Source organism: Ovis aries, chromosome 19, assembly GCF_016772045.2.
Source record: "Ovis aries strain OAR_USU_Benz2616 breed Rambouillet chromosome 19, ARS-UI_Ramb_v3.0, whole genome shotgun sequence".
Classification (NCBI taxonomy): domain Eukaryota; kingdom Metazoa; phylum Chordata; class Mammalia; order Artiodactyla; family Bovidae; genus Ovis; species Ovis aries.
Window position 1 is genome coordinate 37914451 of NC_056072.1, and position 21368 is coordinate 37935818.

The 21368-nt window shown below is 40.4% G+C and overlaps 1 protein-coding gene across 2 annotated transcripts in view; it reads right to left on the minus strand.

Annotated features, from left to right (window-relative positions):
- Nucleotides 1-2181: 2181 nt before the first annotated feature.
- SYNPR (synaptoporin) overlaps nucleotides 2182-21368 on the minus strand; it is a 294480-nt gene continuing 275293 nt past the window's right edge. For both annotated transcript variants that reach the window (XM_004018349.6, XM_004018348.6), the window contains 2 exons: nucleotides 8402-8593; nucleotides 2182-3852 (listed from right to left, as the gene is read on the minus strand). In XM_004018349.6, the coding sequence (XP_004018398.1) occupies nucleotides 3595-3852; nucleotides 8402-8593 (450 nt within the window). In that variant the 3' untranslated portion in view covers nucleotides 2182-3594. The remainder of the gene's footprint in view (nucleotides 3853-8401; nucleotides 8594-21368) is intronic.

Below are 21368 nucleotides of genomic sequence, written 5' to 3' on the forward strand. Positions count from 1 at the left end.
AAGAGACCCAGCATCTCTATGGAGAGTCAAATGAAGCACATGCATTCAGGCTGTGGCTTCAGATAAGTCCTCAGGCTTTGGAGAAGGCGCAGAAGAAAAGGACAGGTGAGTAGACAGCAGGTGGAGGGATCTCAGCCTTTTTACTTGGATGCGTTACCTCCTCTCAAAGAAATGAAGGCTCAGGAAAGTGCAGTCACATCTTGAAATACAGCTAGTGAGCAGAGACACTGCTATGCCAAATGAGCTCTATTGGACACACAGACGTGAGGTCTCCTACCACACTGATTATTCTCCTTTTAAAAGGCCAGATCTAACTGCTCTTTTCTTAAAGCCAGAAGGGATAAAATCAGCTTAATGAAATCCCCATTGGATTACAGCAGCATTTTACTGTAAATCTGCAGAGGACTCTCGAAGCATGTCTCTACCTGGACCAGGCCAGGCAGTGCTTTCCACTGATCAGTGCCCCAGTGTATTTTGGGACTGTTGAGGTTGGTAAAACAACATGAACAACAAAGGCTGGTTCTGAGGATTTCTCCACTTTAGAGAATTCATGGAAGTGTAAGAATCAGAGGTCACTCTGTCCCTCTGGACAGAGCTGAAGAAAGCAGTCCAATTGAGCTTCTCTTTCAGGAAATCAGAGGTGGATGTGGGGAGAACTCAGGCCATTCTCCTGGCCCACTGCCTAATGGGTGCTGCTGCTGCTAAGTCGCTTCAGTCATGTCCAATTCTGTGCAACTCCATAGACGGCAGCCCACCAGGCTCCCCCGTCCCTAGGATTCTCCAGGCAAGAACACTGGAGTAGGTTGCCATTTCCTTCTCCAATGCATGAAAGTGAAAAGTGAAAGTGAAGTCGCTCAGTCGTGTCGGACTCTTAGCGATCCCATGGACTGCAGCCCACCAGGCTCCTCCATCCATGGGATTTTCCAGGCGAGAGTACTGGAGTGGGGTGCCATTGCCTTCTCTGAATGGGTGCTAGGTCAAGGCTATTTCCTATCTCCAGGATGTCTTCTGCTCTATCCTACAGCAACCAAGACTGGAATTGACATATATATACTACTGGGTAAAAAATAGGTTCTAATATACACACATATACACTACTTTGTAAAAAATAGTTTCTAATAAGAACCTACTGTATAGCATAGGGAACTCTACTCAATGCTCTGTGCTAACAAAGAGGGGATATGTGTATACATATACCTGATTCACTTTGCGGTACAGCAGGAACCAACACAACAGCAGGTCAAGAATACCCCTGCAATGCAGGAGACACAGGAGATGCAGGTTGGATCCCTGGGTCGGGAAGACCCCCTGAAGGAGGAAATGGCTACCCACTCCAGTATTCTTGCCTGAGAAATCCCATGAACAGAGGAGCTTGGCAGACTATAGTCTAAAGGGTCGCAAAGAGTCGGACACGACTGAGCACAGAGACTAAACAAACTGTAAAGCAACTAAACCTGAATTAAAAAGAAAAAAATCTCATTGTGTCCTTCCTCTGCTTAAATACTTCAGTGCTTTCCTTTAGCTTCTTTAGGATAAAGACAGAATTCTTGATCATGGCCCCCATGCGGAATTTCCCGCTGCCTTCTATCCATCAGCAGCTACACCCTTCTCCAAGCCCCCACACGTCACGCTGTACAAATCCATCCTGCCTCCTGCCATCTGAGAGTTCTGTAAGGCTACTCTCTGCCTGGGATATTCTTCCTCGCACCTTGTCCTCATGAAACTTTACTGTCTTGAGGCACATTCAAGCTTGTTTCACTTTTCCCGAAGCAGCTCAAGTCCCTCTGATATAAGCATTCTTGTGGAATCCTGAGCCTTTCTTTCTCACACACAGTGTAGATGGTGTATGAGTATTTTACTCTATGTGTGATTACACACTCTCTGTGTGATTATTGTAATCACACACTCTCTGTGTGATTATTTTACTTTATTTATACCCCAAACAGAGTGTAAGCTTCCTGAATTGGGGCATGCGTCTGTATTTCTATCCTATCCCCAATGCTTTGCATAGAAGAAGGTACACAGGAGGTCCTAGAATGACGGAATCAGTGAATGAATAGCCCTGAGCTCACAAAATAAGGACAGGGTGAGAGACTGGACAGACTGTGCATTTACCTTTGTTCTCTTATTGTTCAAGTTCAGGGGGTTCTACTGCTGTAATTCTCCATTTTCCAGCCAGCATTGTACGCAATAACTTTATTAAGGTCAAAGAGATATCACATACAGATTTATCCAACAGGATCCAGAAACAGTTTACAGATATCATCTAGGACACACGGCTCTTTTGGACTAAAATGTATCCAACATCACAGATCACACAATGAGTTTATACATCGATAACGACTTTTATCTGGAGATACAGATGCTCAGCTTGCCTTCACTGTGGGGCCTTAGTGTTTCCATTGAGTTAAAACAAAAGAGGCAAAGATTGATAATGCATACATCCTGCGGAATATTTAATGAGATGACAGACTGCTTCATGGAAGTCATTTTTAATTTATGGGTAACATACAAATCAGGCTTTGTAAGTTGAGCTGAGACTTGAGAATTTTTAGTAATTGGATCTAGGACTTAATTAAATTTACAAATAAATAGGATTTAAACATTTAGCTGGTGGTCTAGGTTCTCCAGAATATCCTTCATAAACTAATATGTCAGCACAATATCTTGACTGTGGTATCTGACACCCACATCTCCATCATTGTAAGGAAAGAACACTCCACCAAACACTCACAGCTAGTGGGCCCATTGTTCATGGCCCATAGGATAAAAGCCACAAAACACCATAGAAAGTTACAAGAATGTAAATATTTAGCTAACTAAATAGAATAAATATCAGGCAATTACCATCTATAACACTGAATATCTACTAATCAGAGAGGAAAAAAACTCCAAACCTTACTCACAATGAATTCAGGGTTAGATAAACCCAGAGAGACAAACCTGCAAATATACAATGTAGTGAATATATTTCTTTAAACGTCCATTTAACAAATTTGTGATGCAAACTGGAAATTTTTCATACAGTTCAAATGTTCATTTTGTGAGAAAATGCTTTCATGCATTAAATCATATAAGCATTGATTCATCAAATTAAAAAAAAATACAGAGTAATTGTCTGAAACCAATACTTAGAGACTTCACAATCCTACAGGGCCTGCAACTAAAAAATAATACATGCACACTGTGTTATGCCAAATTGTCTTAGAGAAATCATTAAAACATCTTTCACATCAAAAAGCATAAGAAAATTCAATGCTATTTAATTTACTTTATGCATATTACATACTAGAGACTTTAAGCTACAAAATGGTTCCACTATCTCAACACACATACAAAACAACCATAAAAGTATGTGTATATAACAAGGTACTCTCCAATTAGCCATCTGTAATGAATAATATATCTCCTCATGTCATCTTTAAGTGCCATTTATTATGATCCAGGCCTTTCTGCTTTAATGAGGACGACAGATCTCTGATTTACATTCAACACTCTCCACATTAATAATTGATTGAAACTCTTAAAAAATTCTCCTGGTACTGACATAGAATGGGGAGAAACGATCTTCAGAAGAATGCCAAAACTACCCTGTTACATCTGATTGGTAAAAGAAGCAGGGGCAGCAGACTGTTGGCCAAACTCAGCTGAGGATGGCCCCAAACTCGCCTGCTGGTTGTACCCACTGCTCGACCCATAGCTGTCTTGGTTGTACCCGCCTTGGCTGTAGCTACTGGAGTGCTTCTCCATGGGGTCTGAAAGATATCTCTGGCTCGAGGAATGCCAGCCGGTCTCCTTGAAAACAAACCAGATGTTTCCAGCCCAGAGGATAAAGTTCAAGAATCCAAAGACCTGAAGGAGGATCAAAGCAAGTGAGTGGATAGACTGGAGAGAAAGCTCAGAAAAATCTCAATTGCAGAAAAATCCCTCAAACGCAAAAGGTCACTTTTCACCTCCATGCAGAGGCTTCTTCCAGTTTCTGGTGTTGAAGTCACTGTTTCGTTTAGAATATATGACTTTTCATGAAAGCTTACTATGTGTTAGGCAGACAAAGGATGAGATGGTTGGATGGCATCAGTGACTCTGCGGACATGAGTGTGAGCAAACTTTATGAGATAGTGAAGGACAGGGAAGCCTGGCATGCTGCAGTCCATGGGGTCACAAAGAGTTGGACACAACTTAGTAAGTGAACAACAACAACAGAAGGGCTTTATGTGTATCTATTCATTTAGTCATGGAAGGTGCTATTGCACTCATATTAAAGATGCGAAAACAGGTTCAGCAAAGATAAGGAGCTTTTTTATGGCCACGTGACTGGTTAGCAGCAGACCAGGGATAAGACCTGTCCTACCTGACTCCACAGTCTGAGCCTCTACCTGAAGTGAAGTCAAGTGAAGTCGCTTAGTCATGTCTGACTCTTTGCGACCCCATGGACTGTAGCCTACCAGGCTCCTCTGTCCGTGGGATTTTCCAGGCAATAGTACTGGAGTGGATTGCCATTTCCTTCTCCAGGGGATCTTCCCAACTCAGGGATCGAACACGGGTCTGCCGCATTGTAGACAGACGCTTTACCGTCTGAGCCACCAGGGAGCCTCTACCTAATCCACCACTATCTCCCCAAATGATGTAAAATGGTGTAAAATATCTTTAGAGGACACGGGGTTATTTTCATTTTAATGATAGACCATTAACTTATAAGGTTACCTACACTTTAATGCTAGAGATATTACTTTCCCATTTATTGAAATGACAGAAATAAAATGAGTCAACTTAAAAAGTATGGAGGGAGCAACGGTATAGGTGGTACACAGACAAGCACATGCATGGCAGTGTACACAGAAGTTGTGCCTCTTTGAATAGTTGTATATTCTGGGCCTCTCACAGTCAGAAGTGAATGCCCAAACAATACTCTGAAGTCCAGGTTTCAGAGAAGTATGAAATGTTTTCTCAACAACTGAATGTGAGACTTGCCTGTGGTAACTCCTCTCACTCTCCAGAAGCATGTCCTTGGTGAGCCAGAGGACTGGGTGTCACTTCCCTGGGTCCTGAGTGTTTTATGGAAACTGAGCTGTTTGCTATTGTAAGAGGCCCAAAGAGAACAGTTGTGTTGCAGCCTCTTCCAAAGTGGATCAGTTGACTGCAAATTAAGCACAGCCAGTTTTAACAGCCCCCTCTTAGAAACGGACAAGGAGGGTATGCGACACAAAACTGTGATGACATTAAACTATATTGAGTAGTCACTCCAGCAGGATGCTGACCAATCAGAATGAACTTGGGCAGCAGCCGCAGCTCTGGAGTGGGCTTCCAGAAGTTCCTTGCTGTGTCAGAGTAATGTATCCCTTAATTGCTGGATGGTGGGACACCACAGAGTGACCTGGGGATGGAAGTGGTGGGTTAGGGAGTCAAGATAAGGGATCTTGGGAGCTTGGAACACCAGCTCCAAGCTTCATGATTTTAGCAGCAGGTGGATCAGGGCATATTATCTGAATCTCAGCCTTGGAGCCATCTCCTCCGTCTTTGGAATCTGAATGGCCTGAGCTCTGCAACTTTTTGCTTTATGACTTTGAACAAGGCAGTAAGCCTCTGAACTTCAGCATTTATAAAATTCTATGAAATGAAGACAATTATTCCTTCCTTGGTGGATAGTTGTGAGGATCAAACAGGGCATGTGTAAAGCAGCTAGACAGTACTGGACACTGATCTGTAAATTATGCTTTGAATCACTTTCTAAAATATTTCCATGAATTGTACTCGTTTGACTTTTCCTGAGACATAAACTGAAGCAAGGCTTTTTGATAGTGAGGCCATGTTCTTGAGGTGTCAAGATCAAAACTGAGCATCTAGGGGCTTCTCTGGCAGTCCAGTAGTTAGGACTCCCCATTTCCAGTGCTTCCACTACAGGGGGTTGTGGGTTCAATTCCTGGCCAGGGAATGAAGATCCCAAGTGCCGTGTGGTGTGGCCAAAAATGAAATAAAATAAACTGATAGCACTATTTTAAAAATATGATTGGACAGTCAAACCTTAAGAAACAAAAGACACTGCTAGACTCCTAAAAGATCTCACTGAAAATCAGTTTATCCAGGCTTCCTTACCTTCCTCTCACCCTCTCACCCTCCACCACTCCCTCCTCCCAACCCTCCCTCCATCCCTCTCCCCATCCCATTCTTTTTCCTTCCTTTAATGTTAACTGAGATTTATTTAACATTGTGTGCCATGCTCTTTGCTAAGGGAGATACAAAACATAAATAAGGTATCTATAGCATAATAGATGCATGATCAAAATGAATTAGGTAATCACTGACACAACTCTAATTTACACACAGGACCTTTTAACCATGTGTACAATAACTAGGGTATTTTCCCTTAAGGGGGAGATCTTGATTAAATTACACCTCTGAAAGTATAGGTTGATATGAGTAGAAAAAACTATCGTGGAATCTTTTCAGATATGAAGGGATGGTTCTATCCAGGACTATAATTTTATCTGTTTTCTATTCCTTGATCACTCTCTTTCCCCTGATGCTACTTCATTTCTAAAAAAGGGAAGCCTGAAAAGAACTTAGAAATCAGGGGAATGCAGCTTTAAAGTAAGAATGTAAACAAGGCATTGCCATGGGACTATTTAAGGAGTGGTGATGTCTTCTTACATCATCAAGGTAGACATCAATCACTATTGTAATTGGTGTCTTACTCTATTGTCATCACAGAGGTATCACAGACTTCTTGGCTGGCACATTTTAGGGGCACATGGGGCCCTTGAATCTTTCCTTGCCATTTTGTTGCAACTGAAATCAGAGTCGGTATTTTTATTCTAGTTTAGATGTGGGACAACAGAAAGAGAGGCTGAAAGAGACTACACAGCATGAGAAAGAATGGGAGAGGACACTCAGATGATCTGACAAGACGTATCAAGATTGCATTGGTGGAGAAATAGAAGTAGAAATTTTGGATGACTTGTCACTTTCTGTTCCTTGCAACCCAATCATTACACCTCATATAGATTCTGGTGCCAGAATTGGGCTACGAAGAACAGACTTTACAGATCAGGAGATTGTTTTGGTTTAGCCAGTTTAGGTGGAGTTCTCTGCCACGAGGAACTGGAGAACACTGACATGGATGACTTATGGATAACTTACAATAGCACCAGACCCACCCCTCCACACACGTGACATGATCTGCTTTCTATCCATTATTCTTTTGGTTTTTAAGACATATATCACATTGTTTCTCATTCAAAACTTCCAACGCCTTGTTGGAAGAGACATCAGAAGCGGGATTAAATGGACTATGGAGGATGTCATCATTTACTAAAAGAACTAACAAACATACTGAACGACTTCATCTTTGCTCTCTTAGATTCTGAGATCAGGGTTATAATCATTTTCATTAAGCACTGCCTGTAAACAAACTATAGAAGCAGTAGAATATATTTTAACATATACCTCAAAGTATTCATCCACAGGTGTGGCTAGAAATAAGTAAACATTACTGTAAGATCCTAATAATAGTTTATTTCAATGTTATTATCTTATTACTAAGGCAAGATCACAGTCAAATCATCAGCAGCTGATGAGCCAATCTTTTTCCCTTTTCATATGCCTTCTTAAATTCCAGAAAGCTGTAGAAACTTAAGTTAACCTTGAAGGAAAGAGAATTATTTTTTAAAGGTTGCTAAAGAATGTCGATCCTTCGTTGAACACTGCTGGCCCTTCTATTCTTTGTAACTACTACTTTTTGCTGTCATTATAGCTTCTGTCTCTCAGATATAGTTTCCTTCTTTGGAATAACACAAGTTCTTACACTCATGAAATAAGAATCCAATTTAGTGGCTCTGCTATCTGTCAGATGTCCTGTCTCCTGGCAAAAGTCATATACTTGATGATAATACTGGACTTTGTTCAACTAATATAGCTTGCTTTTCTGAAGTTATCAAGCAACTACACCAAGAGCATGGAGAAGATTAAAAAATTACCATAACTATTATAGGTATTTTTTATTCCCCGATTTCTATCTGTACCCTACTGTGTCTGAGTATTTTTCTCTAGACAATCAACTGGGTATATGGCTTCTATCAAATATTCCTTTTAACTTCTGGCAGACTTCAGTCTTAAAGTTCAGATTTTATATCCACTTCTGCCTTAGAATTCTGACTTGACCGTCATCCAAGCAAAAGCTGCCCGAACCTGCAGGGCTCTTGTTAAGAACTCTGTAATTGGACACATTAAAGTCTACGGGTTCTGACAATAGAAAACTTGAAGGCCAAAGGACCATCTAGCCCATAGGGTGAACTATCACCTTTTAGACAGGACTCCATTCAGAGGCAAACATTTCCCAGATGACTCCTGGGACACTTTTCTGATTCCCATGATTAGCAAACAAAGATCTGAGAGGGAAACATACCACAGAAGTGTTTAGGCTGGACATCACAGGACTGTGGACAGCCGTGCATTTGTTGGATGGCTGTTTGCAAGCTGACATCAGTAACAATACTTCTTTGGGATCTGTAGCGACCTTGACATCAGACAGTCCTTTTGCCCAAGCTGATGAACCCACCAACCACAAGAACGAAAAGACTACAGTGACGATGAAGTCCTACAGGAACAAACAGAAAGATAAAATAGGAAGAGAAAAGTGAGTTCTGGAAACAAATCAATTGGTTTGCCTTTTGAAAAATTCCAAGATCCCATAGCACTGGAACCATGTTGAAAAATGAATAATATTTTTGTGATATTCATTTATATTTCTAGAAAATAAATAATAATAGCAACATTAATGAATGATTACTGTGTTTCTGATGATGGGGGGGCTACTTGTTATAACCTTCCTTGTGACCCTCCTTTTCTGAAGAGGGTGGGGCTGGGAGGCACTCCCAAGACTTCAGCAGATCATTTTCTAACATGAGACAATTGCTCAGATTTACTGTATTTATGTTTGACTGCTAGAAAGATGTTGCATCCTATTTACCTAGATAAGAAAACACTGATCTGCGAAGGAAAATAGTATATTTAATATAGCAACAGGAATTGTTTTAAATGATAAATGCCTCAAGTAGCAAACCTGTTTCTTTCCTATCTGAGGCCATGGTGCTATCACTTACTCTGGTTAGCCTTCCCTCATGCTGTGACTGAATTACTTTCCATCAAGATCCTGAGGAGCACTTACACTCTAAAGATGCTATTGTGGATATTTGTTACGTGTGACTTTTGGAGAGGGTCCACTGCTAAGACTGAATCTTCTGAACAACTGGTCTCTTTCCATCCAGGGGTCATTGTAAATTATGTAACTCACCAATTGACCATTTCATGTTGCCTTTAGAAAACTTAGGGCCAATTCGTTACCCACTTATAATGTGCTTTTTTAAAGAAAAAAAAAAAAGTCTGGCTATTTTAACCCTATTCCGAACTGTGTTTTATATACCCATCCTGCCTTTCCTGTCTTCTTTCCTTCTCATTTTTAATTAATTTCATCCTGAGTTTCATATGTCCTTTTAAGTAATTTGAAGTTGTTTCTGGAAAGAGATGGGGGTATAAACAAAAAGGCAAACAAATACAGAATCTATAGCTGCTTCAAATCAGAAAGAACATTTGGAATAGAGAAATTCAAGGGTTGGGGTTTGAATTAGAAATTGGAGGAAAGGTTATAAATAAAAAAGCCAGATTGACTGTATCAAATACAACTTCTATTCATGTTCAATCTGGTACCTTTATTCAATTACTCCTCCATTTATTCAGACAATAATTTTTGAGTCATGCACCAGGTCTTACAAGGGTTTACAAATGTAAAATATGGACTTTGCTCTCTTGAGATTACATACTTATTAGTGGGCACAGACACTCTGTAATTCCAAGACAGTAGCTGGCATTATGCTCATCATAAATAGAAATAGAGTTTTGTTGGAGTATAATTGCTTTACAATATTGTGTTAGTTTCTGCTGTACAGTGAAGTGAATCAGCTATATGTATACATATATTCCGTCCCTCTTGAACCTCCTACCCCCATCTCATCCCACCAGTCTAGGTCACCACAGAGCACCAAGGTGAGCTCCCTGTGCTCTGCAAGAAACAGACTTTTAAAAAGGCTGTCAGGATAGGGAAATGCTGAAGAACCGAGTCATGTGAAAACTCTCAGTTGGAAATTATAGAAAATAATGAAGTTTTTAGACTTGTATATTAAAATAACAGTAATACTACCTAAAATTTACTGAGCAGTTATCATGTGATTCCAAGTTTAGATGTATTAATTCCAAGTGTACATGTATTAATTCATTTAATCCTGACAACACACCTATGAAATAGATGCTAATTCTGTCCTCATTTTACAGTTGAGGAAACTGAGGCCCCAAAAGCTAAATAAAATCCTCAGAGTCAAGAGTTAGTAAGTGGGGGAGCCAGGATTCTAAGCTTGGCTGTCTGCTTCCAGAACCTGAGAGCTTGACTATTCTATATAGCTTTTCATGTCTGCTTTAAGGAATACTCGGCTTTTTTTTTTTTTTTTAATCTTCTTTCTTTACAAAAAAGTTTTATTTGACTGTGCAGGCTCTTAGTTGTGGTATGCAAACTTTTAGGTGCAGTGTGTGGGATCTACTTTCCTGACCTGGATGGAAGCTGGGCCCCTGCGCTGGGAGCACAAGTCTTAGCCACTGGACTACCAGAGAAGTCCCAGGAACATTTATTTTTTAATTCAAAACAAGTGCATTAAGACAGTTAAAAAAGTAGTAATGAATCCCTTTCGATATAAACTTTTTGACTGAAGTCAGGACCTATGTCCTTGGAGTTATTTTGGGGAGTTGATCCAACCCTTTCCCCCCAGTACCATTTCATAAACAGGGATCAGCATATTGTATAAAGTATCTCAATACTAATTACAAGCTCAGAGTCTGTCTTCAGATTGACCTGGGACTGAATCCTGATGTTTTGACTTACTTGAAGCCTGAATTTTGCTCTCTGTAAATTGGGCTAATGACAGTATCTGTCTTATTGGATGGTTGTGAGAAGTGAAAACATGCACGTCTGCCTATTTTCCACAGTAAGATGTCAGCTGTATGAGGGCGGGTACTTTGTCTACCTTGCCTATTGTTGGGTCTTGGCAGAAGAGGTGTCAGCAACATTTGCTGAGAAAATGAAAGAAAGAGTAAATGAACATACAAAATGGTCCCAGTTTGGCTCTATAAACTTTATATAGGAGTTTACCAGGTGGTATGTAAGCTTGTATGTTTTTAAACATATTTTATAATTAGATAAAATAAAAAGAGCATGGCAATGTGATCAAGGCACTGGTTGATTATATCAATAGCTCTCCCAGACAGAAACTTCAAGTGCCCTATTTGTACCAGGATATATAATTAGACCAAACAAAAAAATGTCATTGGAATTGAGTTTTTCTATTAAAAATTAAAAAAGCAGCCTCAAGTCGGGTTTTCTATAACTAAGCAAAGTGTGACAATTGGGAGACTATTTCAAAATCCTAGCTTGAGTATCAATTAGCCTGAACATTTTTTGGACTTCGGGTGTAATCTAAGTTTGAAGCTTCATTCACAGAGAGATTTGGGAGCAAACCTGACCCCCACTTTCTTCTCATCTTTTAATCCAGGGATCTCCAAACTCCAGAATCTGACAGCTGATGATCTGAGGTGGAGCTGATGTAATAATAATAGAATAAACTGCACAATAAATGTAATGCACTTGAATCATCCCGAAATCTTCCCTGCCCCCACTCCACACCACCATCTCTCCTCCCACTCCCCATCCCTCCTCCCCTTTCCCTCCTCCCCTCCCCTCCCCCATCCCTTCTCCCCTCCCCGAGGAAAAACTGTCTTCCATGAAATCAATCCCTGATGCCAAAAAGGTTGGGGACTGCTGCTTTAATCTACTGAACCAGGTTCATTTTGCTCAATGCTCAGCAAGCCAAAATCCTGACAAGTCTAGGAGTGCAGCAAGAAAAGATTTTTTTGCAAGAGAGTCGAGTGAGAAGATGGGAAAACAAATCTCACATTTGCCTGCCAGAGGGCAAGGGGTGAGATATTTATGGGTGAGGCAGCAGAGCGGGTTTAGGCAAAGCAAGTGTGGGCAAAGGTGATTGAAAGAAGGTGCAAAAATCCTCGTTCTGCACAGGCATAACTAGGCCTATCAGGTCTCTGCGCTTGGAGTTTTTCTGGCCCACTGATGTCAGAAGGTCAACTAGCAGACACTGGCGCATACCCAGTTGAAGTCTGTGGGTTCTATTCCGTCTTCATCAGATCAGTTGGAACTAAACACTGCTGATTCCAGTTTCCTTCTGCTTGGAGGACAGGTAGGTCTTAAAAATAACTGTGATTAAGGAAGGTAGGTGAAACGGACTTAAACCATGGTTTCACTCCAATTGGCCAAACCTGCCTAGAACTCCCTGTGATTTATCCAAGTCACCTCCTGGACACAGAACATGGTAGAGAGGGCAGAGGGTGCATTAAAAGCTGTCCCAACTAGTGGCTGTCTTAGGAACCTGCTGTCACCTGTGTGCTGCCACATTCAGAGTGTTTCCTGTATGCCAGGCACTCTGCTAAGCACTTGCAGACATCATTAACCTTGTAGCTGAGGTCCTTACGCTAGCCCTGCTCTTGAGAGGAAACTGAAGAACAGACAGGCCAAATGCTTTCCTTATAACTAGTGCCTCACTTGACTACTATGCCATATTGTGAGCTTTCATTAGTGTATTTTAGGTAGATAGCTATCTTAGTTGATTCTCTCTAAGTTTCAGTCATTTGGTACTACCTGAACAATTCTGATTTTAAGTGCATACCTCTTGTGTTATTGTTCAACATTTCCTTTACAGCAAATTACCCTTTTTACATAAATAAGGTTATCTTAGAAGGAAATTATATGTGTCCAATAAATGTTAAACCAACCAACCTGTTACAGATAAAAGAAAACTGCAAACATAAAGGCTATACAGTGAAAACACTTTAAATTCTAGCTGGGGATGTTTGCACAAGGCTTTGGGATCTAGGATCTCTGTTAAAAAGGAGATTCATGAGTGTTAAAAGGATATTAAAGAAATACTAGCATGACCTAATTAGAAGGCTTAAACTAAATATGAAGCAACTTTTCACTCATCTTACTTAATGCCATGTTAATGGTCCGCCTAAAATAACCTTCTGTGCCAGGAGAGAAAAACGCCTCCTACTTGAGAAATGACTTTCTTCTGATGGTGCAGGCGAGGACCCAGTTTTCACAAATGCCACACCTTGTTTACCTAACAGAGATAATATATGCATGGAAGAAACTCAAGACATAAATTTGTAACATTTACCGTTAAGTTACCAGGATGCACATAAAAGCTATCTTCTGCTAGCTTTGCTTGTGCTATTTCCTCTCATAGAAAGGAGAGGCTGCCATTCAAAAGGTGCTTTAATGTTTCCCCAAAACGCTCAACGTATGTATGTGGCCCCCATAAGACCCCCAAAAGTAGCCAGAGCAGACATTACTAGCTCCATACTGTAGATGAAGAAACTGTGACCACGAAGGCTGAATGATGTACCCATGGTCCATTAAGTGGTTTGTAAATTTTGTTCTCACTGTTCCAAAAGAACACCGACACGCTATGTGGTTGTGTTTCTGCAGTATATGTTAAGAATCTGCTCACTGATCCAAGAAAACAGCTTCCTCAGCAGAGGGAGCAGCCTGGCTTCATGCTGCCTGGGTGGTTTGTTTCCATTTTGTTGGTTGAGTGTGCTTTTGTTGCCCCCAGCTCTCCTAACTTACTGTTAGCAAGCTCATTTTTACTAGAATGTAGTTAAATATATTAAAGATGCTTGTCCTGGATCAGTCTGGGGAATACAAGAGGGAGTCATCTTTGGTGACAGAAAACTTGGTCTTTTAGAACCAGGTAAACCTGTCTGGCGGCTCAGTGGTAAAGAATCGTCTTGCAACACAGGAAATGCCGGTTTGAACCCTGGGTTGGGAAGATCCCCTGGAGGAGGAAACAGCAACTCACTCCAGTATTCCTGCCTGGAGAATCCCAAGGACTGAGGAGCCTGGTGGGTAAAGTCTACGGGGTTGCAAAGAGTTGGACATGACTTAGGGACTAAACAACAATCAACAACAAAAACCTATCTCCATTTCTCCCTGCTAATGGCACACTGCAGCTCCACTGGATATTGGTAAACATAGTCAATTTCACACTTCTGTTAGCAAATATTCACAATATGTCAACTCCAATGACTTAATCATCTATCCTACTTGATAGCTTTGCTCTTTTCACCATGGCTGACACCTACATCGAGAGTCTACACTAGAAACTGGGCAATCCAGTGAGTCACCCTCATCCTCAGTGTAGCTGGATTCACTTTTCTAAGTCAGCTCTCAGGAGCCCCAGGATGAAGCTGTGAATTAGGAAACACAAAAATCAAACAGCATGAGAGAAGCTCCGTTCAAGGAAGAGCTTTGGACTTGTCTTTGAAGAGACAATTGCCGAGTGGCGGGCTGAATAGGATAACCTTCTGTTCTCTCACAGGTTTATTTCATTATTTCATTTGAACACTAATAAAAATGACATCTGACTTCTGGAGAACGTCTAGTTTTTAACATGCTATGGCAGAAGATGCTTGTGGCTCAGTTGGTAAAGAATCCAACTTTACCATCTCCCGCCTGCAATCCGGGAGATCTGGGTTCGATCCCAGGGTTGGGAAGATCCCCTGGAGAAGGGAAAGGCTACCCACTCCAGTATTATAGGGTCACAAAGAGTCGGACATGACTGAGCGACTTTTACTCATGGCAGAAGATCATTTGATCTACATAATCTCTGAGGGATGGTGAAGATAATTATACTCATTTACAGATCCAAGGAGGTTAAATTGTCCGAATTGTGTCCAAATTGTCATAAGTAACTGAGATTTGAATTTGGGCTGCTTTCCATTCTGTCCAGCTGTTCTGAAGTTTCGGCTACCTAATTGTGGGATCACAGACATAGCAAGAAATTACACTAAGTTACAAAGAAAAAAATGATTTCTCCTTCGCAATTCTCTTTCTATATGGATAGTAAAGGAGAAAGTCTCAGATGGCTGCTAATATGTCTCTAATACCTATTTAATAAACTTAATATCCACCTATCAAAGAAAATTGGCCCCAGGCTCAGAGCCTTCAGGCAAACAGTGGTACTTGGCTGAAATACAGTACTCTTTATTTTCCATTGATTCATTTCTGGGTTTATCTTCTAATTATGTCAAATAACACTAGACTTCTATATTCAGGAGTGGTACAGAGTTTTCTTCAAAAATAGATTTTATTGAAGTTAAAAAATAATTTAATTTAAAGAACAACAGTCAATAACTTGTGGCCCACATGACAGAAGTGGGGCAGAGAATGCCTGAGGTTTTGAAAGAACTTCACGGCCCCATCCTGGGCTGGAAACACTGAGATTCTAACCCAGTGCTGTCTCATAGAAATAGAACGTGAGCCAGAGTTGGGAGTCACACATGTAATTTTATGTTTAATAATGACCACATTTTTTCAAAAAAAAAAAAGCAAAAAGAGGTTGGTGCAATTATAGTAAAACATTATATGTATTAATATAATATAGCTCAATATTTAAAAATATTATCATTTCATATATTATAAAATTATAGATAAGACATTTTACGTTTTTTGGTATTAAGTCTTTGAAATCTGGTGTGTAATGGATACCTACAGTACATCTTACTTTGGTGTCAGCCACGTATTAAGTGTTCAACAGTTAATGTGCAATGGGACAGTTTAAATCCAGTCTACAGTTAACAAGTGGAAGCACATTTACATTCAGGCTCCACTGACAGTGATTCCCTCTGTTTTGTTTTGGGTCACTGACGTCACAACTTTTCTTGGAACTTGAGCCTGAGATGGCACTGGAAGCCATTTTTTAGCTTAGCTTTTACAAGGCCAGCATGCCTTTTGCATCCGTCCTGGCCTATAGGATTTCTTACGTGGACTGATGGACTGAAATATTGCCTCAGTGGTCTGATGGAGGTCTGAAGGCAGACCAATGACCAAAGGGAGCCTTAGGCTTTCGAAACTGGCAGTCAAGGGAAGAGACGGACCACAGAACAGCCCTGCTGAATGGGAGCTACACTTCAGCTTCAGCGTAGGGGCAAAGTTTGACGTGACCCCTCTGTTCTCAAGATGTGTGCCAAGATGGTGGCTGGTGAAATGGGATGACACAAGGAGTCCCATTTTAAAGATGGGATACATTACTTAAACCCAGCTTGAAATATGCAGAGCCAAGATTCAGACCCAAGGAGTCTGGGTCCAGAATCTGTGTTCCTAATCTATTATGAAAGCACTCTGTTGCTTTTAAAGGTCAACAATTTTATTTACTCATAATAAAAATTAAGTTGCAGTATTCATACTTATGGCTGTCATTTAGAGAACAGTTACTATGTACCAGACACTGTGTATCCCATGTATAACACATTTAGTTCTCATAATAACACTTAAAGGTGGCTATTACTGACTCCACTTGACAAATGAGAAAATTGAGGTTCTGAGAGATCAAGTAAGTTGCTGGAGATCTCACAGTCACTAAGTTGCCACTATGGTTTGTTGAGCTTCAAAGTCTGTGTTTCTTACTGGAAGCGGAACCTCATTATATTCCAAACCAGCTTTGATGGGGGGCTCACCATGTGTCGGGCATGCTGTTGAAACGAGCTTCACACATTTCACCTCGGTTCAGTCTTACTACAACCTTATGAAGTAGCATCAGCTTTTCCATTTTACAGATGAAGAAGCTTAGAGAAGGTGAGTAATTAGAGGAATTGGGCCCCAAACTCAGCTCTAACTCCAAATTCAATGGATTCATTCATTTGTCCATCATTTTACTTGTCCCTTCTTTGAATCATCTGTTCAATACTTATTATTTTCCCACTGTGGGTTGGGTTCTGTTCTAAAAATGGTGTGTGTGTGTGTGTGTGTGTGTGTGTGTGTGTGTGTTGCAGTCATGGATGACTCTTTGTGACCCTTTGGACTATAGCCCACCAGGCTCCACACCAGCCAAAGACCTGTTCTTGGCCCACCAGTGGTTTACATCTTTGCCTGCTCTGCACTATCTGGGTCATTTTACATTACTGCTGTGACAATACACTATCGCCGCACTGTCAGCTAATCAGAACTGCACAGAAAGAAAGCTGCAGAGGGTGGGGATGTTCTATTATGGAAGGTAGGTAGCAATCAGTCATCTGGTTTCACGTGCGAAGAATCTGGCTTATGCTGGAGAATTAGTGTAGGATTTCATTTCTTTTTCTCTTAAGTTAAATTTGACTATGATTGACATACTGTACTTTTTTCAGTCTGTTCCCAGAGAACTTTATCTATCAATTTTCGGTTGCTCACATGTGGAACTGAGGCTTCCTGCTTCTTCTTGTTTCAAACGTTTCTTATGAAAAGAAAATAAATAAATAAAAAGATCTCCTGCATTCCTCCCTATAGCTCAGTCATAGACAACTGATTTCAAAATCTGGTTGCAAGAAGGAGGTGTTCTTGGCTGTTTGGTATTTTTGGAATGGAAAGAAGGTCTTCAGTAGCTTGCTGCAATGCTGTTGTAAATCATATGCTAAAAACACTCCTTACAACTTGCTCTGGTTTCTAATTGATTCAGCCTAAGCTTTTCATTACAAGTAGCACAAACATTTCCGAACAAGTTAATAGTGATATAAGAAAATTAACTACTGTTTTAAATAAATTACTAGAAATAGTAGTAACATTACTATTAATAGATGCTATTGATCTAGTGCCTTGGAGAAGGAAATGGCAACCCACTCCAGTGTTCTTGCCTGGAGAATCCCAGGGATGGGGGAGCCTGGTGGGCTGCCGTCTATGGGGTCGCACAGAGTCGGACACGACTGAAGTGACTTAGCATATTGATCTAGTGCCTACTGTAAGTCAGGCCCCATGCTAAGACCTTTACAAACATTATTCTACTTAATCTTTACCAAGGATTTGTGAGGTAGGTCTTATATATAGACTTTTAGAGAAAAAAATATCACCTACAGTACAGTCTATAGTCTTCGGAATCAGGTAGCCCTGGGTTCAAATCTCAACTCTTTCTAAGTAGCTCTGGGACCTTGTTAAGCTTCAGTTTTCCCATCTGTAAACAGGGACAATAGTGACATATATTTTCACAGGACTTTTGTCAAGAATAAATGAGTTAATTCAATAAAATGCTTTGCTCAGTACTCGACACACAGTAAGCCCTCAATGAATTTACACAAACATATTCTACATGTAATAATTGAATATGTAGCAGTCTAGAAAAGTCCATTGGTACTATCCAGTGGGTTTCGATTGCCAAATAAATCAGGTGGTTCATTCATTTATTCAGTAAATCTCTAGTAAGAACTGACTAGATGCCAGGTCTCAGGAATACAATAGTTAACAAAAAGAGACATCATCCTAGTATCCATTCTTTTGGAGGAGAGAAACCTTAGATAACCACAGAAGAATTTGTAATTGAAAATGGTGATAATGGGTTTTCAGGAAAGGGACCTGGTGTTCTTAAAATAAACAAAAATGCATATGGGGCATTGATCAGTTTAGCCGGGGACAAGAAAAGCTACACAGACTTGGTCGTATCCAGAATTCTTTCAGGTTTGTCCCTTTGGTGGTTCTCAAAGCAGACTCATGTTGAATGATAAACACACTGTGGAATGACTTATCTGGAAGGCCTATGAATTGGCATGCAGAGGAAGCTTTGGGCTTCTCTCTACTACCTGCTTAATCCAGGCCCAAGAAGGATACATGTTGACACTGATCAGGACCAAGAGGGAAGTTGAAGTGTGAGGGGAAGATGCTTGTTTACTGGGGACTCTGGGGGTCCACATGTCTGCTGAGGCTATCAGCTCTCTGCACTTATAACTCTCTCCCTCTAAGAAAGCCAAGCAATAAACAGAGTGAGACCCGGGGTAAAGAGATCTGAGATGGGTCTGTTTATGTATCCAAATGTTGGCAGAAGAGTAGTCCTGCCTTTCTGGACCCTTGCACTCTACAGGGTTATAAGCCTAGGGAAACAACCAGGGCTGTTACTGTTTCTAGGTGAGTTGCTAGCTTATGCAGAAAATGACACTCTTTCCAAATAATTGGATACTGGTTTTGACACATCTACCAATAAGTACAGAACCAAGTAAGATGCCTAAGTCTTAGGCTGCAGATGAGGCAACTGTTGAAATCAATTTATATGTGTCTTAAAAATAATTGGGAAAAATCACATCTGTAGTTAAGGATGAGTCTGGAAATTTGGAAATGATGCTTACTGAGCATCTTGCCAATTTTTTAAAAATAAATTTTTCTGTATTATTTAGCATTTCTAAAATATTTTTTGACCTGCCATTGAACTAGCTAGATGAAATCTGTCTAAGGTTTAGACAATTAACCACCAGCTTTGTTTGCTTGGCAATAAACATTTGGGTACTGTAAACATTTCTGGAAAACAACAGATGTCAGGCAGCACATACATGAAACATCTGGAGGAAACACAGTATTATAGGAGATATGGCGGGATCTAGAAGTCAAGAGCAGCCATATTTGAACTTTACCACTCACGGAACAAAACCACTCCATCACAATTATACATATATATGTATATACATAGATGCTTCCCAGGTGGCACAGTGGTAAAGAATCTGCCTGCCAATGCAGGAGAGGAAAGAGGTGTGGGTTCGATTCCTGGGTTGGGAAGATCCCCTGGATGAAGAAATGGCTACCTACTCAAGTATTCTTGCCTGGAAAATTCTATGGACAGAGAAGCCTGATGGGCTATAGCCCATGTGGTTGCAAAGAGTTGGGCAAGACTGAATGACTGAGCATGCACGCACATAGATCAGTAGATCTCTCTTTCTACGTGTATGCATACACATACACCCCACACACTTTAAAAACAGATAACACACAACTACATTTTTTCCTCCATACAATGACAAATAGTAGAGACATGAATATTTAAAATACCAGGCAATTCAAGGAAATTTCCTAATTGGTCTAAGTAAATTTAAGTTGCCCCCTCACCACCCTATATTTAAAAATGGATGCGTTTTATACAAAATCATTTCAAGTAAGCCACACTGAGAAACTGTGATTCTGAAAATAACAGCAGACCTTTTAGGGGCCACCTTTGGAACCCTTCGGGTTCCTCTTTGAACTCTGCTCTGTGTTCTCTTGCTATCACTTTTCTCGAAGCTGGAAAGATGTACATACCTTCCTTCTCCAGAATTATGTAAGTTAGAGTGGGAAGGAGCTGCCGATGAGATAAATCCAGGCTGTCAAATACTCCTTTGAAAACATAATCCTATTATTAACTTACTATTCTACACTACTGAAATCTCCAGATAGGACATGATATGCATGGCTGGAAATAATAACAGTGAAGAAAACCTAATCACAGATTTAAAAATTCTCTGGGCTTCAGTGTTTACATCTGTAACATGGAAGAGGAGTGCCTGCCTTACACAATTGGTGCGAGGATTATAAATACAATTGTTAGTCATGGGGACTGCAGTATTTTCACTGATGCATTAACAGTTGAGATAGTGACCCTGGATAAAAGGATGTAACCTTCAAGAGATATGGCCTGATTTCGTCATGGTCAATGACAGCTGACAATGAGTTCAGCAATAAGATTTGTTTTTTTTTTTTTTTTTTTTTTTACTCTATATCCTGGTGTTCTTTTAAAAACAGATTCATCCTGCTGAGGTTAAATTCATATAGCCGAATTTGTTTTTAATACAGTCTAAACTTTGGGCCAGTGGTTCTTTGTGGGGAGAGCATCAAACCTATTTGTAACATCCAGGAATATGTGTGTGTGTGTGTGGGGGGGGGGTGGGTACATTTCATCTGGTGACAATGCATGACTGAAAAGAACTGGGATAATTGTGTTAAGACACGTAAAGCCATCTAAAGAAGTTCTGCCTGGAGAGTGAGCCACTGCTGTGATTGATGGACATGTTGGTCTTTGCTACAGTCTCAGAAGGCACATAATACGAGCTATTTAAATTCTGTTCATATGTTGACCTCATTCACTGGAATGTAAGTTCCTCGGGGACGGAGCAATCTTAACCACCTGTGTCCCAGTGCCTAGCCAAACGTCTGGCATGGTTTCTCTTCTATATCCACTGAAGACAAGAAGAAAGGGGCTTCACATTTGGCAGCATGGAAATCATTTGGGTTTCAAAAATCTTACAGTTCATAAATTATTTCAAAGGTATAAGAAACTCAAAACACTGGCTGCCTATAAAAAATTAAATGACTGGAAGAAAGGTTTGGGGGTTTGTTTTTTCACGATTTTTCTTTATATCTATCCTCCCGTATACCCTTTTAAATAACTGAATTTGAAAACTTTAGCATCATTTTAGAATAGGCATATTTTATTGGATTT